At 44.6% G+C, this 27233-nt stretch overlaps 1 protein-coding gene across 5 annotated transcripts in view; it reads left to right on the top strand.

The window, feature by feature from the left end:
• Positions 1–27233, top strand: part of OSBPL5 (oxysterol binding protein like 5) — a 186903-nt gene that overhangs the window by 37830 nt on the left and 121840 nt on the right. For 2 of the 5 annotated variants that reach the window (XM_030038988.2, XM_030038989.2), the window contains exon 1: positions 1080–1467. The exons of 1 other annotated variant lie outside the window; for it this stretch is intronic. Coding sequence is in view for 2 of the 4 variants with exons in the window: in XM_030038985.2 (XP_029894845.1) it covers positions 612–788 (177 nt within the window). In the remaining 2 variants the exon portion in view is untranslated. Of the gene's footprint in view, positions 1–406; positions 789–1079; positions 1468–27233 lie in introns of those variants that run through there. 2 more of the 5 variants (XM_030038985.2, XM_030038986.2) reach the window with 2 other exon arrangements.

Genomic DNA, 27233 nt, shown 5'->3' with positions numbered 1-27233 from the left:
TGGCTTCCTGGGTAGCATGGGGAACATCAGAGCTGGTTGGTCTTTGTCTTGGTTTAGGGGCTGCACACACTAAAGAGAAAAAGGATCTAGCTTTTTTTGTGAAGGGTGGGATAGCAGAGCACTTCAGGCATCTGGTTTAACACTTCTGGTTTCAGAAGCATGAGTCTGAGCTCCATGCTCTATTTTGCACCAAGGGCTCAGCTGTACGTGGGTGATTCAGACTTGGTGATGAAAGTCAGACGTGCATGTTGGTCACATTATCCTCTCATGTGATTTTGGTTTCAGAAACTTTGTGTGCCTTTTAGCTCTGCTACTCTGAGTCTGGGTGAACTTTCGACATTACCTTTTCCCATGGCAATGAAGGAGGCATGAAGTCCCTCTTGGCTTCCTGTTCTTGGTCCAGCACTGAACTGTGGGACCTGCAGGGTGGAGGGAAGAGGAAGCAGCAGTTAAATGTGTGTGGCTGGGTTGTTTTCTGCTCGTGATGTTTTACCAGATACTGTACTGCCTGTAAAGTCATGCCTCCCCCAAGGGGCAGGCAGGCTGTGGCCAGGGATGCGATGATTGGACTGTCCTCCTCGTCTAGAGGAGCTTAGGGGTCTGTGCTTGCCATGGGATTGATTTTTCGCTCTGGACGCACAGGCGAAGCTGGGAGCGTGCCCGGCTGCTTGTCAGGGCTGCATATTGCACGGGCGCCTTTGAGTCACGGCGTCGGAGGAGGCATATGGCTGGATGCTGAGACAAAGTGCTCCTGCAGCTGGAGGGCTTCAGCGTGGAGACTTCCCCAGGTTGACTTTTCTCCATTACCTTGCACATGGCAATGCCATCAGTGAACCCCAAGGAAGGCTAGTTGCTTGCTTGGGGGGGGTCTGCATGATTTTTGTTTAGGGGGTTGGGTTTGGGTTTTTTCCTTTATTTACTCTGCCTTGGCTTCAGCTTCTCCCTGTGTCGAGAAGAAAGAAACAAACTCCGGGGGGGGGGGGGGGGGGATCACAAACCAAACCGAGCCGAGCCCCAGCCGGGCCGGCGGGGAGAGGCCGGGGCGGTCCCGGGGGCGCTGCCGCGGGCCGCGGCGCGGGGAGCCGAGCACCGCGCCCGCTCCGCGCCGATCCTGCCCGGATTTTGCACGTTTCCTTTCTTTTTTTCCTCCCTTTTTTTTTTCCTCCCCCTTCTATTTTTTCCTCTATTCCCCCCTCTCTTCCCTCCCTCCCTCCCTAGCGTGGTTGGATCAGTCTTTTGGTATTTCCTGCCGCCGCCGCCTCCCCCGAGCAGCTGTCCGGCCGCGGCCCGGCGCTCCGCGCTTTCCGTGCCGCGGGAGGAGAGGCTCCGCGGGGCCCACGCGTGTCCGCTCCACCCTATCCCACGCGTGTCCTGGTGGCGGCGGCGATGCGGGCGGCGCGGCGGCGGCGGCCGGGCGCGGCGTGCTGAAGGCGGCGCCGCGCTGGGGGGCTCGGCCGCCCCGACCAGGTAAGACGCGCTGGGCTCCCCCCTTCTCCATCCTGGGGGTCGGCTGTCTCCGAGCCCTTCACTCCTAAAAAGCCACTTCCCCCCGCCCGCCGTACCCCCAAAAGCCATCCTCCCAAAAATACCCTCTAAAAGCTAATATCTCCCCCCCTCCCCCGCATTACCCCAATAAATCCACCCCCCCCAAGCCAGTCCTTCTTCCTGTCCCCCGCACAGCCAGGCTGCCTATTTTTAACCATAACGTGGTACCCCAGAGTCGTCTTATGAGCGAGGCGATTCCAGTTAGAGGCTGAGCGTTGGCAGCTCTGGGAAGGTAACCCTGCTCTGCCCATGCTTTGTGCCCAGGCTGTGCGTAGCAAGGGTGTTTTGCTGTTTCTGTGTGTGCCTGTTGCAGTTTGGGGTTTGGTGGTGCGAGCTGTGGGGTGTCGTGTCCATCGTTGTGTGTGTTGTCCCCCCCGCCCCAGCATCTGTGCATGGCAGGGCTGGACCGCTGGCGTGTGGCTGGCATGGCATGGGGGATTGCAGGCTGTCAAGGTGACATCGTTTCTTTAGATGTGTGGGCATATCTGGTCAGTGGAACCCATTTTTAACATACTTCTTCCAGGATGGTGAGGAAATAGTAAGGAGGCTGTCTGCACTGATACTAATTGGCTATGTGTAAGTGATGGTAGTATTACCTTTCTTATAGGCACTCGTACAGATACCATACTAGAGGCCATTTGCATTGCTATCTAAAAACCAGGTAGACCCAAGTTTGGAAATGCTTTTAACTTGCACTAAGTATAGCAAGGCAGCATTCCTGGAGAAATAAATATATAAGCACATACAACTGTTTGCTGGATCAGAAACCATGTTTTTCAAGTGGCATGCAAACCTAAAGTGCTGTGGTGTGAAACAATTGTTTAACGTAAGTGAGGAGGAAACTTCTTTAAGCTGTGTAGTCACCTCTTCACTTCATCCAGCTGCAGCAGTATCTTTGTTGTCAAAATATTCCTTCCCTCTTTTTGCACTGATGCAGAAGATAGTAGTATTCAGCAATGTCTGTGCAGCAGAGAGCAGCCGCTGCATTGGATGTGTCCCAGCTGCCACCTTTCTTCCTTGGCAGCAAGTTTCCAAAGAGGTGTGAGTGGGGAGGGAGGGAGATAAGTCTCAAGTCACGCTTTGCGGCGGCTTCCCCTCTGCGTGTGGTAAGTTTTCTTGCTGAAAGTGGAGAATGGGTGTTCTCTGCAGGGCAACTCATGGTGGGATCATAGATGACCCTGAGAGTACGCTCGCCTCAGCCTGGTGAGGAGGGTGATGGCTGAGCTGGGCCAAAAGGCATGGGGACAGCAAAGGAGTCAGGTTCAGTGCCAGGGTTTACTTTATGCCACTATTGATCAAGATAGGGATGGCAATTCTCTTGATTCAAGGGAAAAAATGCAGGCCTTAGTCCTGCCCGCAGCCTGTTTTGGTCTGAAGTGGACAACGTGAACCTAAGGAATGATTTAATCATGGTGCTAAGTGAATGTAACTGAAAGGCGGATTTACTGCTGTAATCTTTTCATGGTACTTAATTTAATTTCCATGTGCTTTATTGCAACACTGATTCATCAGGCGGGTGGGAGGGAGGCTTGTACAGTACAGGTAGTTCAGTTTCCATTGCTGGGTTAGGTATTTAGCAAGGTGCTTTCTTGGTTACAGCAGGGGAAAAATGGCTCCGTGTCCAATATGGCGTTGTGGTTTGGAATCTGGGATATGTCTAGGGAGAGGCCGTTCCTGTAATCTGTAATGGGCAGTGTTTGAAGTCAGTGTGCTGTGTTCAGAGCAAAACTCAGACTCGACTAATTCATATTGTGTTCATAGATCATAAAAGTTTTAGTTAAGCTGATCTGAATTGGGTTTGTCTAACTTCATGTCCAAGGGACCTGTTATCTGCTGGAGGCAATTGTGAGATTGTCAGTGTTGCCAGTGGTGCAGGTCTCTTAGGCCTGGATCAGGGGCTTAAGAGGTGAAAATGAGAGTGCCCTGAACTGTGTCAGCAGGGTCCTGCTGCTTCTGAGCCATGGAGCACAGACCTCCCTCTGCAACTGCACGGATTTGTGCTATTTGATCTCCTGTTTTATTTGAGGAAAAAGCTGCATTCGGTGTTTCTTCTCCTGACCTCCCTGCCTTTGGAGCATTAATAGCACAGTGTTTTCTCAGCCAGAAATGCTGCTCCTCACGCCTCCGCTCCTCAACATGAGATGTCTCTGGCAGCACATTGTAGGTGTTTGTGCATGCCTGCTGTGGTTACTAAGGTAAAGCAAACACAAGCAGCAGCTCAGGGAATGGGAACAGACAATCCAAATGCCAAGTACATGTGGGTTTAGGCAAGAATGATGGTGACCTGCTATGCCAGCCTGTCTCAGTGTGGGGCTGGGCTTGCTTACTCCTCGTGCAGGCTCCTGACTGTCATTGGTGGCATTTGTGCTGTGCTTTCCAGAGCACCAAGCTTCTGAGACTGAGCAAACTCCTCCCAGGTGCTGCTGTGTGTGGAGCTCACAGCCCTCCTTATGGAGCAGTGTTGCTGTGGTACATTTAATTGTACAGGGCTGGCTCTAAATCACAGGTTCGGCCCTCATCCCAGCCCCTCCCCACCACTGTGGCTCTTTCTGGCCATGCAATGAAGGAGGAAGGAGACAGCCATCCTGAAAAACACCCTTTTGATAAGCAGCTGCTGAGCCTCTGTGGAGGGCTAAGGAGCAGTGTACATCCTGCCCAGACCTTCCCGCCTGCTGCTTTATTGCTCCAGAGGATGAGCTGCTGAGAACCCAAATTCCAAGTGGTTCTCTTCACACCTGGCTACACACTGCCCTGGCTTTGCAATCTCATCTTCCCATTGTACCCACCTGCCTTCTTCATGTCTCCCCCGCCATGGTGATGGGTTACTCTTCAGGAGCAGTTTTCCCATCTGCAAAATTTACTACCCATGTGCTTCTGCTGCGATACTAATTGGACACGGCACATTTTAGCATACTGTATATTTTAAGCCAGCCTTCAATTAGTAGCAGCTCTGAGACTCCTTGTTGAAATGCTTCTCTCCATTGCTACTCTGGGGGTGGTGGGAGCAAAATTAATTCATGGATGCTCTCTCCCAAGCTTGGAACGTGAGGTCAGGTGAGCCAGGAAATAGCAAAAACTTCCCAAAATAATGCCTGCTGACAGGAATATTTTATCACTGAGGAACTCAAAAGCCAAGACTGCTTCAATAACTTTCACGTTTCTGAATTACTGGAATACTGTTTCAAGGTGTAGGGGTGTCATGCTTGCATCGGGCTCTAGGTACTGTATATGCATCTGTGTAATAAGAAAAGATCAAGGGATTAAAGGGGAATATTTTGCAAAATGGGGAAGCAGCTGACAGCAGGCTACTAAGAGTTACCCTTAAATTGTTTCTGCCCATCATGAAAGGAGAATGATGTGAAAAATGGATTATTTTTTTTTTTTTTAGGTTAGAATAGTCCAGCCACTTATGTGTTTGATTTTTTTTTTTTTTTCTTGCAACCTGGATAAGAAATGTGGGCATATCCCTTATTCCCTAGTCTCAGATAGCCTTGTATTGTGTTTGCAGAGCTATAGTTGAAGTTGTGCCATTATTTCCTTTGCGCTCCTTTTGGATTGAAGGATTTATAGACATGTAAATCAAACTCTCAATTTAAAAGGCTCTTTTCTCCTCCTTGTTTAATAAACAGCTAGCTATATACCTAGGCTTCCTTTTTGAAATGTGTCACTGAGGTCTGTGCTATGGGCCAATATCAATAACCTCATTGTGCTGGCAGCCTTATTGATAATAGTTTTTGTATGTGTTTTGTTAAAGTTCAAGCCAAGTTTTGACTTCTTGGGAATTGGCTGTAGGGCTGTGTGAATTTGGGTGTTTTGGCAACCTGGTTACCGTTTGCATGATTATAGTATCAGTGTAAAATTAACCAACTAAAGGCAAGAGAAATACACACATCCTTAATAAACTGGCACATGTGCAGCTATCCTTGTGGGGGGAAAAAAACCCAACACTGAGTCTGCCTGCTGCATCCTGCCTAATCTGTCAATGAATCAATCAATGTGAAATTGTACCCCCAAGGAATAATGTAATAGCTATTTTGTGTGTATTCCCAAAATGGGATGCTACTGTAGTAGATTCCCAAAGGGTATGCTGTCTAAATTGATCAGCAGAGGCTAAGATAAAAGCAGACTTGCTGCTTGTCTTTATAAGATGTGGAAGAGGCATTGAGTGATGAAATGTCTAGTTCTGTGTTGAGTGGAAAGCTTGAATGTGAACTTGGTCCTTCTGTATCCCAGTACTTTGAGCACAGAAACAGTGTCCTGCTAGCGCTCCTTCACTGCAAAAACCATGAGATTGCTCTAAGAGGCACTTTAATTTCCACGCTAATGCAGTTTGTTCCAGACAACTGTTCATGTGTTGTTGCTCCTTCCCACCTCCAGTGCTGCAGAGACAGTTTGGCTTTTGTTACTTGTGTTGTTTGATGCCAGTTAAGAGTGCAAAGCCTACGCTAATGTTGCACTATACAATTGTTTTGCTCTTTTCTCAGATTATAATGACAGGGAATTCTTACCACAAGGCAAACAATTTCCATTTCCTAGTGACGAGAGGAAGGGAACTCTGCTGCATTGCATGACGCGGGTAACTGTTACTCACCATGGTTAATTTTGGCAGAATGAAAAGAGCAATTTAATTTTAAGTCTTTTCTTTTTGTCTTTTTTCTTTTTGGTATGACTTTCAGGATTAGGAGAGAATCACTTTTATGTAGTAATGGGAGGTGACTGAGGCTTTTTGACGCTTTATCAAACATTGCACAGTTCACTCAGGGAGCTGCCGCTGGCTCATCTGTAAAATCCCTGGAAGCTGAATGTGAAATTGTCACTGGAATTAATGCTGGGCTGGTGGGGGGTGGGGTGGTGGTGGTGGTTATTCTGGTAAGCTCCTGGCATGGATGCAAATAGGTGAGATTTACATTCTATAAGATGAATCTTTCTGCCTTTTCTTGCTGTGTTGCTTTGAAAAGAATCTCATGCAGTGCTGCAAGCCTGACAGTTGCTGATACAGTGAATAATTTTTTTTCCCCTTACCTTACTAAGGAAAGAAATCTTGATTTGCAGATTGTTTCAAGACCTTTTCTTTCATATGTGGGTCAAAGACAGTTCAGGTCTGAGCAATATAATTTTTTTCCATAAAGTTGTAAATCCTTACTTGGATTATGAAGGCTTTCTGTGAACGCTGAACGCACCATACAAATTGCAGCACTAGTGAGCAAGGCAGTAATTTAAGCTGCCTTCCATGGAGGTCTCTGTTATTGTTGCTCTAGAGCAGGACACAGGTGTGTTAGGCATGAAATACACAATCTTTGTACTTTTGAGTTTGATTTAAAATAGATTTTCTTCTTTCTGTTTTAACATCTGTTAATTTGGACCAACCTCCTTGTCTTGCTCGGCCTTTGTAACATCCCTCACTGAAGAGGAGATATAATTTGATAAGAAAGGATATAAATGGATTTTGTTTTGTTTTGTTTTAATTCAGGTTCTGTAGATGCAAACCAGGCCCCGTATTTTTTTGACTGGTGATCCACCCAGGCTTTGTTGCATATAATCACTCTGCTGTTACCACCTGAATTTCTCTCTGGACTCTAGGTCATGGGAGGCACATTGGCATACCTGCGCTCATTTATTCATACATCTATGCATTGCAGTAGACTCGGGGAGCTCTAGCTGCGGACAGGGCTGGAGGCTGTATAAACCAAGCCCAGACTGTCAGGCATCTAACCTAATTTTTTCCAGGCTGGTATTCAAGTTCTGGCTTGTGGAAACCCTCAGCGTAGGTGCCAAAAGCTTTCTTTTCCAAGAGGGTGAGGTGTGCTGAGTAGCTGGGAGGCTCCCCTAGCCATGAGTGTATCTGAGAAGTGTGGTGTAGGGTCTCCTATTCCTGAGTGCCCCAAGAAGGTAGGTGGCCAGGGTGTATTAACATCAGCTTCCCATGCCTTTTTCATCTTCTCATATGTCTACTTGAATTACATGTTCTTTGGTGTCAAGATCTATCTTTTATTGTAAGTTCACACAATGTCTAATGCAATGTGGCCTTGGCTTCTGCTGGGCTGTTCTGTAATATAAACAAAAATAATCCCATTGTGTAAGCAAGACACTGAATAACTCCTCTAAATTAGCTACAAGAGCGGGTGTGACAGTTCCAGTTTTATTCTCTACTCTGAACAGGTGCATCCTCATGAGGAGATAAAAGGTAGGTAGGGATCAAGTGAGAATCATTGAGCAACAACTGACTGTGACTCAGAAGCAATTTAACCACAATCATCCCCACAGTGCTAAAGATTCCTTTTCCCAGAAATGCACAATATGCTGTTCTCTGCTATAAAGCTGTCGTCAGTTGACATCATTGTGTTAATATAAGCCTTGCTGTTATTCACAAGATGCACGGTTAGCAGAGAGCAGGTCTAGTACCGGCTGCTAATTATTGCTAATGTTTTCCCAATTGTTGAACAACAATATAATAAAGATATGTCCTGCTTATTATTTTATTCCTGAAGGCTGGTATGCTTACATTGTGTTTAAAAATAATGCTTCTAATATCAGCTCAAGTATTACCAACCCAGTGTTTGATTTATTTATGAGAACACAGAATGACCATTTACTAAGAGCCTCTCTTAGATACCTCTTGTAGATGCTTTGTCTTTTTTTTCTTTTTTTCTTTTTTTTTCCGAGTAGCAGTGTAGAAATTAATTGCTTTAAACATACTGGTTTTCTAGGAAAGATCTGTGTTTGGGATTATCACATCCTTCCATGGTACAGATGTGAATAGGCATGAAATCCATGTCTGCTTTGTCCTCACAAAAGAAATTTGACTGCAGTGGGATTGCTCTAAATAGGGACTTGTTTGTGTGAGTCAATGTTTGCAGAACTGGATCTTCCAAGCTTTTACCGCTTATCACCATATATTTATTAGATGGCATGTAAATGCATGTGGCTTCTTACCTGATTTCCTCCTGATCTCTGTAGTTTGATGTCCTGTGTTGTGTTTGACATCTGATGCTCTTGACAGCTGTGTGTTTTCTGTTGACTTCACAGCAGCCAAGTGCTTTTTATCCTGTGTGTCTCAGAGAAATCACGTTAACAATACACCACTAGTCAGAGAGAACTTTTGCTGAAAGCACACAAAGGCAGTCATTTGCTGTGTTATTTTGTAAAATGCAAATTTTTTCCTCATATAAAAAAAGGAAACTTTGTTGAGGTGAATGAAAGTGAACAGAGAATTGGTGCTCAAGTACTGTCTCTGCAATGCGAAAGGGACATTGTGCTATCATTAATGAGATTCTCCTGTTTTCCCTTGGAGATGTGGTATTGAATTTGGAAATGGAATTTGAACAATTTTCAGCTTTTCTGCTCACTGAATAGATAGAAACCCTTATTGTTTAATAGCTAGATTAACTTTTAACTGATAGAGTTTCACAGAGGTAAGATAATAGCTCTGAAAAAGTAAGACTTTTTTCTAGATGCTATTTAATTTGCCATAATTATAATAAGTGTTAAATTGAAAGGGGCTTTTCTAGTTACGATGAGGATAATGAATGGTTGTGCGTTATTACCATAGCCACGACAAGGGAAGAATGAAGAGATTTAAGTTTTGCTCCAGACAGAAAGAAAATCTACATCAATGTGGTCCTTGATGATTTATTTTCCCCTTTCTACTGCCAGCTCCCAGGTTTTGCTAGAAGAGTTTACTGCCCTTTGTACTTCAGGGACGCAGCAGTTTTTTGAAATGAAACAGCAGGCATTCCAAGTGAAAATGGCTGTGGAAATAGAGTGGAGAAGCAGATTGCACCTTCAAGCCAAGCCTGGAGCTACATAAGCAGGGGCACTGCACTAAAAATCCTGCTGCAGGAGTCAGCTCTGAAGGCACTGGATTGTAGCCTTGCTCTCTGGAGGCTCTGCTCCCTCCGTGCTTTGCCTATGCTGCACAGCAAGGTGTAGTTTGCTGCTGTTTTCTGCTTGTAGCAAGTTGCAACAGCTCAGGTCCCCAGGCTGGTTGAGTGGGTGCACACCAGCTCGCTGTGCCATCTGCCAGCACCTGCCTCTGCTATTCCTCCCTGGCTGGAGCTGTGGGCCGCTTATGCAGACAGTCGCTTCCCTCTGGCTCCCTTGTTTGAGTGCCTGAGCAAATCACAAGGTGTGTAGAGTTGTGTATCCTGTGTAAAAACTCATCAGCTCTTTGTTTTGGCATGTTTGGTGCAAATAAGAATGGCATCTTTACGCTTTTGATGCGGAGCTGCTGTAAGCACACCCTGCCTCCCCATGTGGATAAGAGTGATTTATTTGGGACAGGATTTCACTGGGTCTTCAGAAGTTGCAACTGTCAAGGGGAAACCAAAGCGTGTTCCCACGTTTATTCACCTCTGTACCGTGGGGTCCAAGACACCACTTCTCAGCAGTATTCCTTCCACTGGCTTCTCATGCTGTCCTGCTAGGACTGCTGCCAAGCTGATCCACAGGGACTTGTCCCACACAAGTATTTGTCTTCTGGGAATTGTACTCAGGCCATTCTCTTACCTCTCAAAGTCTATCGAGAGTGCGCGTGATTGTACTTGACATTTGTGATCTGGGCTGGATGTGAACCCCCAGGGAAAGGCAGTGTGTCAATTATTTAATCTCTTGAGCATTCCAGTCTGCTGTCTAAAAAGCATTAAGCAATGTGGGGCTTTTTGCTTGATTTAATAGAGGGTCTGTGTCAGCCTCACTTGAACTTCAGAAAGCTGAGTATTTTGAGCACTAAAAGTTCATACCTTTGTTCCAAATTCCTTGGACTGCAACATGGGAGACTTACATCAATGTAAGCAGTGTCTGCTTCTAGGTGGGTCAGAAATATTCCTGATAAATGTTCTGTTTTCTTCCCTTCCCTCCCCTAGTAATTTGGTACTTCTGGATTCAGACAGGTTGAGGCAATGAAAGTAGGATAATGTTGTGGTTATGGCATTTGGCTTTGGATTCAGGAGATCAGTATTAGTTCCTGCTTCCATCACAGGCCTCCTGTAACTGTGGGGAGATTGCTTGCACCTCTGTGCCTCTGCACTGGAAAATAATGAACAGAAAGTAAGTTTTGGGATTGGGTTTTTGTTTAGTTTCCTGTGTTGCTGGCCTACAAAACTGTGTTATGAGGGTAGGGAGAGGGTCTGATCTCTTCTCTGGCTTATTTGGCCTTGTCTGCCTGCCCTGGCCCAGCCAGAGTATGCCTGTTTACTCCCTGGTTAAAGCTAGTGGGAAATCTTCAGGCTCATCTTTTTGTTTTTTTCACTGCCACTTTTTCATCATGCTCTTTGCTTTCATTTAACATCAAAATTAAATGGTGAGTTAAGTAGCGTAGCTCTTAATAATGTTTTGAAAATGAGCTGAGCTGCACGCATAGATGGTGCCTGCAGGAAGCCTTGAATTATACCGTTGTATTTTTAATGGGCAATCCTACTGTGCTCCTAGCCGTTGGCTGAGTGAGTCTATCTTAGATGAGCTACAGATGAGACTCCCAGTACTGTAAATATCCGTACCATTTAGTTTTGAGTACCAGAAAATGAAACAGCATATGAAATAATAAAAAGGTTTATTTTACTGAAGTCAGTAAAGCAGTTTTTTTCTTTGGGCTGATTTGGAAATGGACCTTAGAAGAATTAAGTGGAGAATAAATGCAGTATTTAGGGGCTAGAAATGTTTTAACGAGCAACACAAGCTGCCCATCGCAGGCTGCCCTGCTGCTTGCTTATAGCGCGGTGAGGTACGGCACTCGGGCAGCCTGGAGAGAAACTCTGCAGCACTTGACATGGTGATCTGGTAAGGTGTTTATCTGGTGAGTAAGTGGGCTCAGGTAGGAAGGCTGGAGTTTGCTTTTTGGACAATTCAGCTTTTCTTTGCATCCTGGATTTTAAAGCCAGAAGTATCAGTCCTACTGATCTCATTTGACTTTGCATCTGCAAGCCACAGGATTTTAGCCTGGGATTCTTACCTCATGTCTAGTAACTTCTGGTTGAATTATAGTATGTATCTTAGGCATGCAGTGCATTTTAATTTTTGTTGGTGATTCTTTTGTGCTCTTCAGCAACGTGTGCAAAGGGTAATTATCTTTACAATAAAAGATGTGTACTTTCTCTCTAATCTGGCTTTTTTCTAGCTTCATTTGTCCAGCTTTCTGACATCTTTTCCCTCTAAGTAATTGCAGTCTATGATCAGGTGATGCTTTAAGTGTCTTTGATTAGTTAAGTAGGTTGAACACCTTAAATCTCTCATTGCAGTTGATTTAAGACCTGGAGACAGCCTTGTGGTTTTTTGCTGAGTCCTTTCCAATTTTTCATGATGCTGTATTTCAGGTAAAGATAAAGATTGCATGTGTTATGCCAGCAGTGATCCTGCAGCTGCCACATACAGAAGTAAGGCTGCATTCCGGCTCTTGGATTTTTGTTCCTTTCCCCCCTTGTTTATGCTTCCAGGAATTGAGCAAGCCCTGTTCACCTATGGTATTGCACTTGGCATTCAGACTCTGTTATCTATAATTCTTTATAAATCAGAGCCGTTTTGGAAAACTAAAGTACATGTCTGGACAGAGAGAAGGAGGTGTTTTGGTCTGGTATGTGGCAACACAAGGTTATTTATCATAGATTGTGCTCTCTGCACTTTAATAATCTGCTGACATTTTGTTAGTAATAAAAAGGTCAAGGAAAAAAGTTACTTCCTACAAATCATGGCATTTGATTGTTCTTATTATTAAACAGAGCATGGTTTCCTTGCAATGAAATTTCAGCCATCCACAGCTTTGTAAAAGATGAATTACCAGCTGGTACAAATGTATAAAAATAAAAGTTAGAGCAGCTTTCCCAAGCATCCTTGGTATGCCACTGGCCCCTGTTCCAGTGATTTGTCCTTTCCTGAATTAGGGTATAGGGAAGATGCAAGGAAAAAGTGTGCCTTAAACACTGAATACAGTAGCGAAAAGAAATGATCAGAAGTTGGTACTTGGAAAGTGAGACATTAAGTTGATTTAAAAGGCTGCTAGAATCATCTCTCTGCTCTCAGGTTCACAAGATCTTATATATTCCTAATTTTTAGCAATAGTTTTCCATGTTACCTATGAAGAATCCTCTGTTATGTCCAAAGTACAGTAATTCAGTGAAATACAGCATGGCATCCTTTGTTTGTTTTTTTTTTTTTTTTCCTTTGCCTCCGAACTTCCCTATTGATTTTTTTCTCTGAGATGCCTCAGTTTGAAACTGCAGTGCTGTTTTTCTTGTAACCCCAAATGGCCCTTACTGATAGTGAAATCATACTGTTGGAGGCAAGGCCGTGGCTTAAATATAACAGTAGTAGTTGGGCAGCAGATGAGTATTGGCAGTCAAGTTGGAGATGCTGTAACTCTGGCCATGATAGAGAGCATGGGTGGGTGTGTGGGAGCTTGAAGGGAAAGGTGCTGGTTCTTTGCAGGATTGCTGTTTGTGGGGGAGCAGGCACTTGTGGCAGGTTGATGAGTGTTAGTGCTGTGAATTAGGGTAGTTTGTTATTTTGCACAGAGGCAGCACAACTGGTGTATTTTTGTTAAAGGAAATGAACAGAAGTGTCTTGCAGGGGAGGAAAAAGTGTACCCCTCCTTAAAGTGTCTCTGTAGATATCTAAGAACGCATGCCTAGAAAGCTGAATTATAACAATTATAAGGCTACAGTGGACAGAGGAATTGTGCTGCAGTTCTTACTGCTAAACCACCCTCAAAATGAATTTGAATGTAAATACTTTCAAAAAAGGGAGTGTTGAATGGTCTGTATTGGGGGAAACAGCATATGTAGTCTCTGGCTAAGTGAATCAGGTTTTTTTTAGCATTTTACAGTGTTACTGCATGAAAGTCCAGTGGGTAGAAGCTGCATATTTAGCTGCCCAAGAATTCAATATTACTATTAATTGGTGTTGGAAACAAGCCAGATCCACTTGAAGTTGATTTATTTCAAAAAGTGCTGTTTTGCTGTTTGAATTACCTCAGCCAAAGCACTCTTGGGCAACTCAGTGGGTTTTACTTCTTTACAGAGCATTGTATGTGTTGGGACTCTGCATGTATTACTCCTGGCAGTGGCTTTTGCATTATGAAAAGCTGAAATGTGCTGGAGCTGGAGTGAGCTGCTGGCTGTGTGAGGGCTGAGGGAGCATTCCCAGCTTCCTGCCATCCCAAGGGATATGGGGAGTCACATTCATGCCTGCTTTTCTAGCCTTTTATATTTAGATGTTTTAAAAGCTTATCCTGCTTGTGCAGAATAACAGTGTGTTTCTGTACTTGCTTTCTACCAAACAAACATGTTGCTGCTCTTCACCCAGCAAATGTGTGCAGAGTACCTAAACAGACTTATTAGGAAACCCCTAAGGGTTTACTTTTAGCACATAAAGTACAAAAATCTTGAGCTTTACCTTTAAAGAACCTTTTTCTTAGGATGACTTACAACTGGAGGTCATTTTTTCCAAAGATCATTTCTACTGCAAGAAAGGATGCAGAAGGCTTCCCTTGTGAAAGCATTGGATGTTGCTGTGTTTGGGTTTGTGTGCTGGTCTTCCTGCTATCTCAAGTATGTCTCTCAAAATACAGTCATTTCCACTCCTAAATTACTTCGTTTAGCCCGCACTGTCTTTAGGCAGGTTTAGAGATAAAAGTGGAAACTCTGAATGAGACTGGAGAAATGGGCCTAATTTCACAAAGGTCCGAGCTGAGTAGGAAGGGAGCAGGTGGGTAGGATGCTCTAGGGCAAACACATTGTGTAATGCTGGCGCCTGTGTACACATGATGGTGATATCTTTCTTACAAGTCTGTCTGATTGATGTTACATTTCTCATTAATCAGATACCAGTGTTATCTCAACCTGGGAATTTCTGTGGCTTGTCTCCACCACAGCTTAAAATTGGACTTAATGAGCAGCTTCTGGAAAGTGGGGAAAAGAGTATGTCATGGCCTGCCACTGTTTTCAATCACAGGTGATTTTCTGGGCCTTTTCTTGGTGTTTTTACTAGTTCTTCATAGACTTTGGATGGATTGTTAACAAAAAAAACATTTATGAGGTTATGTTTTTTTTGTAAATGTAATTCAAGGAAATCTCTCCCACTTCTAATAATAAATCAGTCAGTTATGCAAATATCAGAGGCTATCTCAATGGTCACAGAAAAGAGAGATGGAGCCAAGGAAAGGAAGGCGGGCTAAAACCATGGCATTTGAAACACTTTTTTGTTTTCATTTAGATATTTTTAGCTAATGGTGATTTCTCCTTTATGTGAGTTGACGCATTGTGTCAGTGCTAGAAGCTGCCGGTGTAGATGTCTGTCCCAGGGAAAATATACCAATTGATATTGAATACATTCCAGGGACTGCTGGATAAAATGATGTTAAGGAAACATAAAGAATGCTTCAGCAGCTTTCCTTATTAGTAGTAATAAAATCCAGATTAAAAATTGCAGCCCCAGTTAAATCAAGGTTCAATGAGACTTGCAGTAGTCCAGTGCCTTTGCTTTATTTCCACAACTATCTTCCTGCTGTTTCAGACACCCCACTCAGGTAGAGACACCTGTTACTTTCCTTCCTTTGGTGCAGTTCTTTCCAGGAAAGGTGGTCTAAATACTGTCAAAGAAAGTGATAAATTGTTTCCAATCTCTCTTTAGCTTGAAATGGATTTTTTGATTCTATATATCCATGTAGGCCCTGATCTAAATCCCACTGAAGTCATTGGGGGCAGGGGGACACAAATGATGGGAGCAAGAAGTAAATGAAGCCCATTTGTTGTACTCATGGCTTGATTATGTAAAGGCATTATCTTCGTACACATTTGGGCTTTCATTGTGGTCTTGTTTTCTGAGCCATGCACGTTTCATGGACTGACAGTGTGAAGCAGTGGACCTGTAGAATGTCAGGGACCTGCCATGTTTGTAGGTACAAGCAGGACATGCCCTTTACTAGGTGTTTATGAATTTTCCTGTATGCAAGACAGCAGCTGCTCTAGAAGTGTAAAATTATGCAAAATGCATGTAAAATTGGGGCAGAGAACCTTCCCCTGTCTCCCTCAGGGCATGCAGAGCTCAGGTACCTTGTGCTGAAAAGGTTTTCTTCCATGAAGTTTTATCTGCACACTGGGGAGCCCTGGCTGGGTATGTATTCAGCACTGTCCCTTCTCGGGGCAAGGAAAGCTGGGAGCAGTGATACAACATCTTTTGTCAAAAAGAAATAGCACTAGACGCACAAAAAAGTCCCGTTCCTTGCAGGATAAGTGAAGGTGGCCCCAAGACTGCTATAATTTATGTGCTTTCCTTTTTTGATGCTGTCGCTGGGGAAAATAACAGTTTGCCTGCTTGCTGTCCAGAGATCTGCTGTACCAAAGCAAATAATTGCAGCACGTGGCAAGCAGAGAAGGCACCAAGGTGTTTGATGGATGAGCGTTCCACCCCCAAGCAGAGAGGAATATTTGTGAGAAGCTAGTAATATACTGTGGTTGAAATGGCCCACTGCATAAAATTCCCACTCAAGTTGCCCAGCAGAGACTTGAACAGCTGGTGTAGGAACAGAAATCACTGTAGATAAATCAGGTTGGCACCTAAATGATTGTGGGCCCTGGTCAGGCCATGTTACCATTTTGTCTTTGGTGGATGAAGTCAAGAAAGATTTCATTGTGTCATGACTAATATTTCCCCCAGCTCCTTCCCTTCCTCTTACAGCTGCCTTAGTTCATCTGAAACAAGATGCTTGGCAAGTTATGCTGCCGTTGAGATACAGATATTGCAGTAGTGTCCCAAAGCCCTTATCCTTGATCAGAGCAAGCTGCTGCTCAAACAGGTCCCAGAGAGCCGATGGTGGAGGACAGCGATAAGCTGGATGGAGACCTGGAGCGTCGATGTGGATGAGCGTGGCTGCTGAAGAGCTCTCCAGAAGTGATAGCAGTTACAGCTAGCTGTGAGGGCAGAGACAGGCTCCTGTGCTGTAATTACAGAGGCTGGTGTTTTAATTGCTACTACTTGCTTCAGAGGTGTGCTTGAAATTAAGGTGCTTTACAATAGCAGCATTTAACTGCTTTCTGTCATATGCCTTTTTAATTGATCCGGGCTGGAATTTACTAAGGGAGGCTTCCTGAGCTGTGTAAATCCCTTGAAAGGGTGTGGGCACTGGGTTCCTAACTCTTCTGGAGGTGGTTTGATGTTTCCCCCTAAGCCAGAGTGATTGGGCTCCTCTGCACACCTGGTTGTGTAAGCCCACCGCGTCCCACGTATAAAACCCAATGACTACTTGAGCTGATCTGAGGGAAAGCTGGCCGAACTTTCTGTTGCATAAACCAAGGGATATCCCTGGAGGCCACCTGATTGCTGGATGTAAGGCAAGAGGAGAGAGAGGGGAAAGCCTGTGTGCAGTTAGGTGGGGCATTGAACTCTGCAGCCCTTTGAAAATTGCTGGTAGGAGAGTGAGCAAAACTGGCCTATTTCAAAGCTTCTAGCCATTCTTCCAGTTTTTTTCCAAATTTAAATGAGACAGAGACCACTTCAAGGCTGGAGAGACAGATTGTATGTGACTAGATATTCAAAATTAAAGCTCTAGTATGCAGGTATAGTCAAAATAGCTGGGACAGTGCTTCTCAAAAAGTACTTTGCTCATCCATTTGTTAGGGATAATATTAAATATTCAGGAAAATATTGTCAGTCTCAGAGATCCTGAAGTTGTTAGAAATTGTGAAGCTCAGCTTAAAAATAGAAACTTTAAGGAGGGAGGTTAAGGAGCCCTCTTTACTGTTAAATTTTTAAAATTCTAGCGTATGTTCCGTGCACACTTCCAAGCTTTTCTCTCCAACCAGAAAAGGGTTTTTTTAGGTTTTACTAGCAAACACACACACATTTTTTCAAAGCAATCCCCTAAGGTTTAAAAGGAAAAAAACTACTGTGAAATTGATTATGAAATGGCAAATCATAGCAGCCCTAGTTAAAACACAGAATAGAGCCAACATCTCTTTAGTATCCTCTTTCACACTCCTGAAACCTTTCAAGTTTATGAATAGTAGCTTTAGTGCCAGAGGAAGCCATATGCTCATAGGAGAACAAAATATATTGGACTTAGCTCCAAAATAACACTATGGGTGGGTCATAGGCCTCTCTATTGGCATGTAAACTGTGTGGGTACATGCAGATAAGAGCATGGATATAGGTTTGTCCATAGGAAGTGGTCAGTACCAGCACACTTACTTGTAGTCTGGTAGCAAGGTAGCCATGTGTGCCAGGTGGTCCTCCTGGGCTGCTGCATCTCCTTTCTCAGGAGCCAGGCAGAGTACATAGCAATGTGCATAACTGTGTCTGGTACTTGGAGCGTGCTTGCAGGTGTCTTATACAGCACTATGCTGTGCTTTCATTCACTTAATATGATTGGAAGACTTTATTCACGATAACAGTCTTGCCAATTGATGTGTTGGTAAAGTCCCTGTTATACATTATGTACTCACTATTGTACATTATGTACTCATTGGAGGAAGAAGGGAAAATAGGTGAGGAAATGCTAGCTTTGAAGAAGAGGAGTGGTTGTGCCAATTATCTTGGATGAGTTGTTCAGTGACAGTTAATCCATGCGAGTGAAAACAAGTCCTCTGTGATGCTGTGCCAAGGTCAGGAATTTGAGCTCTATTTGGAGAGTGAAAGTTACAGTCTTGCAGATTAAAGCTCCTTGGAAGAAAACATCTTTATTGCATAAATTGAAGCAGAGCTTTTCTAACTCTGTCATCCATATAATCTTTTCCCCTTGATGCCCAGAAAAGGACCATGGCAGAGCAGAGCTAAGACCCCCTCATATGAAGTGTTTGGCAGCGCAGGGGTGTAACACAGTGAGTTTGTGAAACTTGTCTTAGTGTGGGTATGCCCATGTGCATGCGTACACATGCGGGCTGCCAGAGGAGATCAAGCAATGTGTGTACTTGATTTTGTGGGAGAGCAACTACTGCAAAATACATTATCCTTTGCCATCTGTGGTGACAACAGAGCTGTACTGACTTATTCCACTTGGAGCTCCTGCTCAGTATGCTGCTACATTTTTACCAGGTGGAAAATGGTCAAGTTCAGAAAGGTGACTAACTTTATTTTGTCCATGTTTTCTCATTCTGCAAATAGGATTGAGTCAGCACTTGATACGTTGGAGGTTGAGCTGCATTTGCAATACAGTTCTCCTACTATCTGCTAATTTGGGGTATCTGGTTCATCCATATGAATCACTCTATTGTGCAGAACAAGGTCATTTTCCTCTCTGTCTCTGCCTTCTGTCTATCTAGCCAGACACCATCTCATAGACATTTTGTTCAATATCTGTGGAATAATTTTCAGTTCACTTCATATTTGGGTTATATATGTCTGTCCATGTCCCCCTGCCCCCCTTGCCCTGTTATTGGCAGATATATTATATAGGCTATCCAGAAACTGACATTTCATTTTAGTCTCTGAAAAATAATACTAGAAATTCCACAATAGACTGCCATTTGTAGGACATGTGGTCTGTCATGCTAACCAAGGAGATGCCCCTTTATCTTATTATGTTGGCCTTGCTGATATGTGAACACATGCATTTTCCACTTGGTGGATAAGGAATTGGCTGGATGGTTGCACTCAAAGAGTTGTGGTCAACAGCTCAGTGTCCAAGTGGAGAGCGGTGATGGGTGGCGTTCCTCAGGGGTCGGTGTTGGCACCAGCCCTGTTTAACATCTTTGTCAGTGAGATGGACAGTGGGATTGAGTGTACCCTCAGAAAGTTTGCTGACAGCATTAAGCTGTGTGGTGCGCTTGGCATGCTGGAGGGAAGAAGGGATGCCATCCAGAGGGACCTTGACAGGCTTGAGAGGTAGGCCTATGCAAACCTCATGAAGTTCAACAGGGCCAAGCGCAAGGTGCTGCACATGGTTTGGGGCAATCCCAAGCACAAATACAGGCTGGGCAATGACTGGATTGAGAGCAGCCCTGAGGAGAAGGACTTGGGGGTGTTCATTGACAAGAAACTCAACGTGACCCAGTAATGTGCATTTGCAGCCCAGAAAGCCAACCATATTCTGGGCTGCATCTAGGGAAGTGTGACCAGCAGGTCAAGGGAGGTGTCTGTCCACCTCTACTTGGCTCTCGTGAGACCCCGCCTGGAGTACTGTCTTCAGCTCTGGGGCCCCCAACATAAGAAAGACATGGACCTGTTGGAGCAAGTCCAGAGGAGGGTCACAAAGACTATCAGGGGGCTGGAGCACCTCTCCTATGAGGACAGGCTGAGAGAGTTGGGGTTGTTCAGCCTGGAGAAGAGAAGGCCCTGGGAAAAACCTTGTAGCAGCCTTCTGGTACCTAAAGAGGGCCTACAGGAAGGATGGGGAGGGACTCTTTACAAGGGCATGTAGTGACAGGACAAGGGGTAATGGTTATAAACTGAAAGAGGGTAGGTTTAGGTTAGATGTAAGGAGAAGCTCTTCACTATGAGGGTGGCAAGGCACTGGGACAGGTTGCCCAGAGAGGTTGTGGATGCCCCATCCCTGGCAGTGTTCAAGGCCGACGGGGCTTTGAGCAACCTTGTCTCCTGGAAGGTGTCCCTGCCCATGGCAGGGGGGTTGGAACTAGATGATCTTTAAGGTCCCTTCCAACCCAAAACATTCTATGATTTTTAGTATGTGCTAGTACTGTGTATTTTAATATCCACAGCAGAGTATAAATACAGTACTTTCTGTATATAGCTTTTTCTTTAATTTTGTATAAATGGTACTGTTTTTCATGCAGAGATTTCTATGTGTTCACTTGCCTGTACAGATGAGCGTGTAAGGTCCTGGATATGGAATCTCATTGACTTCATTATCCACTTACATTGGTGTGCTTGAAGGAACGAGACCTCAGCATATAAGATGCCATCACGTAGTTTACACTTGCCTCTCCTGGGACGTGTGTGTATAGAAGGGAATTGATGGCCTTAAAGATAGTTATCTCCAAGTATTAAGAGCTTGTTCATTGCAAAGAACAAGTTGGTTAGATTGGTCCTTCAAATATGAAGTGTTGCTGGAGCTCAGCACCATCAGTACTTGTAGTGCAGTGTGAAAGCAAATACTGAGGCCCTGAATTCCTTTGCAAAACAGGATTGCTGTGTTCCAGGCAGCCCCGCTGGCGGGTGCCTCCACCAGCCCCAGGGTCACCCACCCTTTGCAGCGTGGGTGCTCTGGCTGCCAGCCTCCTCTCTCCTCCACTCTTCCCTGCACTCTCCAGCGCAGCCTGATAAATTAGTCCTTCCAAGTTAATTTGTTGTGGGAAATGGCTCCCAGCAGCTTCTTTCCTTATTGCTTATCTATCCAGGGAAAGTCACTACCACTTGACTCTTTTCTAACCTATCTGTAAGTAACTTTTATTTGTCTCTCAGTCTCCGGCTTGTTTTTCCTTGCATGTTTGGGATGATACACCCTTCTGTCACTGAGGCACTGTAAGCTTGCTTAATATGTACCAAATGCACTGGAAAACCTGAAGGGCATTCAGGTGTTTGGTCGGGGTAAAATACTGTTGTCAAACAGTAAGATTTTTCAAGTGGCAGTACGCCACTGCTCACACATAATTGAAACCAGGCTTTTCCAGAGTGTCTCACTTGCACAGGGATCTGCCAGCATTGGAGAGCTGTGCGTACAGACGCGCCCTGTAGTTGCGTAAATGCAGAATAAATCTAAGGGGGAGAAAGTCTATTAAAGTTATATTTTGGAAGGTAGAATTGTTGTTACGGTTTTGAGGTTTGGGGGTTGTTAACTGTTGTGAACAGAAAAGCTGCCATTGCTCTGAAGTCTCTGTGAGTGTCCCTGAGAGGGGATGAGCCTGGGCAGTTTTGGGAATGAGGCTTGGGGCTCCCTTTGCTGCTGCTGAACACAGGCACTCACACCAGTGCTGGGTGGTGTGTACCAAAGCCAACTGGGCAGAAGGGCAATGCAAATCAGATAAAGCAGGTTCTTGAACAGATTGAGCTCTATGTTTTACTAAATCTGAACATAAATGTCAAATTCCTTATAAATACAAGGCAGTGCGCAGCTGCATTGAGCTAGTATAGCTGCTGTGGTCTGCTGGGTTGGAGAGCAGGGTCAAGCTGTTTCCCCATGAGCCAGAAATATGGTGGTTGTGCTTCTCAAAAGCAATTATCTGCATTTCGCCCCGGCCTGAGGCAGTGGGTCACCCCCTTCTTAGCGTGGTGGAGAATGTGTCCAGTCAGCAATGGGGGAAATCCTGGAATAGCCCAGAAGTGCCAAGCATGCAAACACAATACCGGCATTGGCAAATCAGCGTGAATAGCTTCGGAGTCCTGTAATGTGGGCTGCAAACTGCAAGGCTGACTTCTTACAAAGACCACAGATCCATCCCTTTGAAATGTCAGGCCTTTGTCACCCAAAATAGGCTTTTGTCCTCTTTTTCCATGCGTGATGTTTGGAATTTTTTCTTTTTTGCTTTGTGTCATACAGTATAATTGGAAAGGAGTCTGGGCAGTTCACACTGAGAAGCTCAGCTAGGAAGAAAGGCTCCTTCCTAGTTGCTTGCTGACCAAAGACGTGCAGGTGCAGTTGAGTTGCAGTCAAGGCAGGCAACCAAGAGACAGCTCTTGGAACTCCTCATAGAGCGTTACAATGGTCTCCTCTCTCTGCCCACTGTGATGCTGTGTATGTAGAGTCTAGGAGAACCACTACTGAGCAGTTATGTCTGAAACCCAAACCCTAAATTTCCCTTTTTAATGGCTTGAGTTGTGGCCCAGGCTGCCGCTTTTGCATTTTCAATGACTGGATTGTGAGAATAGGCTCTCTCCCTCTAGCTTACCTGCATGAATGAGACATGTATGGATCCTGTGTGAAAATATGGTATGTGGTGTTAGTAAGAGGGAGCTGTGATCCCCCTCAAGATGTCAGCTGTGGTGATTTTCTGAGTCTTGATTAGATGAGGTTGTGTGTGAGTAAAAGTCTCAGAAAAGAAAGAAAACCCAAGTCTCTCTTTTTACATGCATGTGTGTATCACCAGAATTATAGCACGTATTGAAGTGTAGTCCATACTTAAGGTCTCATCTGGTTTTGAGGTTGATGGCTGTGCTGTGCATGGTGCAGTGGGAGGAGATTCAGGGTGTGTCCAGTAGCATTTTTGTTCAGATAAGGATTGTGCTTTGCAGGTACAGTCTCCGCTTGTGGAGTAATCTCCACTTCCTGTGCTCTATTTCGTGCTGCGGAGCAGTCCTGGACTATGCAAACTGGATTACCTTCAGATGAAAATAAGTTGTACTTATGATAACCAGAAGAGATAGGCCAGAGTAAAACCTGTCCTGTAACTTGATTCCCTAATCTGGATTCATCTGCAGTCTCGGTAATTACAGTTCATGAGTTTGGATCTTTGTGTTTGCGAAAGACATCAGCCCATCAGCAGTCTTGGAGAAATCAGCCTGGTGTTAAAGTCATTGGTCCCCGTGCTGTGTGGGAGCTTGGAGGAGACAGATTGTCTGAGGGCCTTTCACAAGTGTGGTGGAAGATTAATAGCCTTGAAGTATTGTGGATTATCACATTGCTCCTAAGTTTGGCCCCAGCAGAGTGGGACATATTTTTAATGTGGTCACTGGTGGTGTTGAGTTCTGAGCAATGTCAGAGCTCAGTTTTGTTCTCATGGGTCTTCTGTGCTCCAGGGCAAACTGGAGGGCTTTTAACCTTATCAAAACTGGAGTTCAGTATTTGTGCTTTTTCTTGTAGCTAACACCTAAACTTATAGGAGACAGTACGCTTGTGCTGTTTCAGTGTAATTATTACTAACAAATATCACAGAGGAAGCACAGAATACTGAAAATTATCTTGGCAGCAGAGTAGATGGAGAACAGACTTTCATTTATAAATTTAATCTCTAAATATACTTTTTTCTTTTTAGATTGGGAATCTTTCTTATATCAGTTAATTTCAGGTAAGAAAGGGTGGGTTGATGAGGGTTTAGTTTTTTGGTTTTGTTCTTATCTCACCATTCTACTCTCCTGGGTTAGCTGCATGTGCATAAGTTCCTTCTGTGGAAGGAGGCGTACAAACCCAACCAACTCCACCCTCCACTTTTTTTTTAAGGTATGAACATAAATACTTCTTCCCCCTTTACTGGGAGGCAGGGCATGAGCACTGTGTAACTCTCTGAGTGAGTGGCAGAGGGAAGTGGATGTGTCACTGGTAATGGCAAGCTACCCAGCACTGAAAGGCACACAAGAGTAGCTTTTTCTAAGTTTGCAGTGCCCTTCTCAGAAATGTCATGTGAGTCCCCTTTTCGTATGCCAGCGTCCCTTTCCAGTAGGTTGAAGGACACCCAGCAGCTCTTGTTTCCAGGATGAGACATGTGAAGGAAAGAGTGTATTTCTGGGAAGATATTAAATAAGTAAAAGCCCCCTGTCCAAGCATAACTTTAGGGGAAGAAAAGGGGATTTGCCCCCCGCCCCCCATGTTAATATAGGTTGTAGTTGATTGGCTGTGTCATGTGTTATGCTTGAAAAGTCTACTAAGAGTCTCATTAGCTTGATCAGAGTTGAATTTGACCAAGTTATTCATACCGTGCTATTTTCTTATGCATCATAACATAGTGTCAGAGGCCGTGCCAGTGAAATTAGGCCCTGGTTTTCTGGGACATATGAAAACCCAGAACTATACCCCTAAGAATTTGCATTTGGGGGCCCAGTCCTGATACTTGCTCCACTGCCCCAACACTGTCACATCACTGGTGCCTTTGCAAAGCCCTGTGTGATTCAGCTGTATGGCCAGAAATTCTGCTCCCATGTATCGGTCTGTAGGAGAGGGTCAAGACATTTTAAGGTGTGAGCAAAAATCCCCTACCAGCCCAAAAGAGAAAATGGTAACCAGAGTGTTTTGGGGGAAGAAGACCAGCAGCAAGTGTGGAATCACTGCTTCGCTGTCGTTGCTAATGCCTTAGCATTTATATCGTGTTTTCTGCTTGGCCTTGGACAGGGGATTGTTTGCCATGTGAACCATTTGCTCATACCTTTCTAAAGCCAGGAAGTTTTAAAAATCTAACCATGCCAGTGTTTGAGTCAGCTCCGAACACCGCTAAAGCCTTTAACAGACTCTGAAAGAGGGCCAGAGCTCAGTGGCTCATCATCCCATCCCAGGGCTTTCTTTTGCAGGGACGCCCTCTGCAAGTGCTTCTCTCCATCTGCTCTTAGGCTATTGCCCTTTCTGGTTACACAGAAGCTGCACAGTCAGACCTCCAAGACATGGAAAAGGGTGTTAGTGTCCTGTATTTCATGGGACCTGTGCGATAAGGTCCTCTTGGTTGCAGTGAGGTGCATAGGTGTTAGTGGAACAGTGGAGCTGACCTCAATCCCAAAATCATCTTTGTGCTGCAGCTCTCTGCTAATAAAGTCCTTATTGGTGTAAAATGTTATATGGACCAGAAGCAGCTCGCAGCTGTCATCTGAAAAGGTTATGGTTTACCAGCGGCTTGAGTTTCCTTATTTTCATAATGTCGGGTGAACCTGTTTTAAATTTCACTGGGACAACCAGGAACACTGACTGATAACCTCAGAGCATCCTGTAGCTGAATCTTATGAGCAGATTTACAGTTAATAAAGTGGCAAGGCTTGTCATAGAGCTCTTGAGGGGTAAGGATGGAGATCCCCTTCAGCACTCTATGTATTATGTGAACAATGTTGCAAGTAATAGGTTGCTGTGAGGAAACACTGATCCTTTTTTCTTTAATATGCTGTTTGGTTTTTTTCTCTTAACTGGGGTGGGGAGGGGGGGGGGGTTTGTGTTTTTGGTTTTTGGGTTTGTTTTTTTTTTTTTATTATTATTTTGGTGGTTAGCAAGTAGAAAGTTGTTCCTGCTGGGCTGGAACAGGCTGATGTAGTCTAAGCTGTTGCTTGTTGACTTATCCTTGCACAACTCCCAGCAAAATGTACCGCAGGCTTTGTTCCATCTGGCTAAATGCCCCATCCTCTGTGAGGCACAAGTTGAATTAAGAAACAAATCTATTTTCTACAGTCTGGCTGTTGCTACTCAGTCAGACACTGTTAGAAACCATTTTAAACATGGATCCCAAAGCTGATTTCATGTCAAGTACAAATAGGTGCTAGAAAGTGATACCTCCGTAGCTAAAGGTTGAAAGTGGTGTTGATTTTTCCCATCTTTGGTGCCAGCTCTGGAATATGAACACGGCCTGTGTCCTAGGCAGACTTGCTTGGTAATAAATACTTCCATGTATTATTCAGGTGCCTGAATTGGCAGCAGGATCCTTGGAGATCTTGGCTTACTCTTGAGAATGAAAATGTAGAAAATCAGTCTGAATTTTGCCAGCATACCTACTTACAAACAGCTCCAAGGTAGGTGTGGGATGGGGCTCCTGTAGTTTTGTGAATTCCCCCTCCTTTGTTCTGTATCTCTGGGACTTGCTGGAAAGTAAATCTACTTTTCCTCAATCTGCATTATAAAAGGAAGCTCTTTTGTTGTGTGTGTGCGTTTCTGTTTTCTCTGGACCCCTCCACACACACACACAGTCTCCAAACTGTAACTACTATGGAACAAAAGCTCCTCTCCTTTTGTGTTTTTGACAGCACTAGGTTTTAAGCCCCGTCAGGGTGATATGAGTGGTGCTGAGCAGAGAGATCACAATGCAACCCTAACCTGGTGTCAGGGCTCCCATCCAGGCACTGGCAATAAAGACAGTGTCTCCTAAGCTTTGGGGATGGAAGAGCTTGGGAAACAAAGCACTGTTTTAGCAGATGTATGAGTTTAAACAAAATAAAGGGAAGCTGTCGGCCCTTTCCCCAGACACACTGGTGAGTTGAGGTCAATACTGAGTCTGGGCACTATCGCTAGGAGCCCAGGAGTCCAGAGGTACGTCTCTCAGCTGACCCAATCTGCTTCTCAAGGCTGAGATGAATCTGTGGTGGTGGTAGGGTTTATCGGTTAACTGCCAAGGTGTATATGGTTGTGTCAACGGGGAAAGGTACCATGTGAAGATATATCATAAAAATTTAATTCCCTCTCCCTTAAGGTCATGAAGTATGAAGCTGTTGGCCATGGAGCTCTGGGGAAAGTGATTAATGGGGACCTCGGAAATCTGAAAGCTGCACTGCTGAGCCTGTTGGCTATACGAGCTGAAAGGTCGTCCATCCCTACAACTGTGAGCTAATAGGAAGTGTGAGATAGCATTGCTGCCTTGGCCTCTCCTCTGTCATCTTCCCCCTCCTTTGCAGCTCAATCCAATCTCAAGGTGGATCCAGAGTATAGATACAAGCTGGCAAATTTCTGAGTGAACAGCGTCCTTCCCCGCATCCCTTTGTTGTATCTGCACCAGCTCTGTTAAATGAGATATGCTTTGTGAAGCAGAAATGTTTAAATGCATTTAGTAGTGACTTAGCTTCATTTCTTTTACTCCTCTGTTATTCTCAGAAATAGGCAGCAAGTGGTTGGATCATGGTGTTGCTATGGTGAGTTTTAAGATACACCTTTGATCATAGTTGATAGGTGCCAGCCAGCATATTAATTCTAAGCCATCCATATGGTTCTAGACCAAAATATCTCTCTCTTGCTACTCTTCATTTTGTTGAACACTTAGCCAGCTAGCTCACAGACTACTGTGTCTTATTGTGCTGCTCTAAGAAATTGGATCAGGTGTGGTATTTCCTTTTCTCATTGGAGCAGCAGCTGGCAGAATTAAAGCTGAGTTTCTTTCCATTTGTGAGAGTAGTGGTCAGGTCACTGTGTCTTCTTCAGA

Source organism: Aquila chrysaetos, chromosome 16 (assembly GCF_900496995.4).
Source record: "Aquila chrysaetos chrysaetos chromosome 16, bAquChr1.4, whole genome shotgun sequence".
NCBI classification, from domain to species: Eukaryota; Metazoa; Chordata; class Aves; order Accipitriformes; family Accipitridae; genus Aquila; species Aquila chrysaetos.
This window is presented reverse-complemented; position numbering and strand designations above follow the sequence as displayed.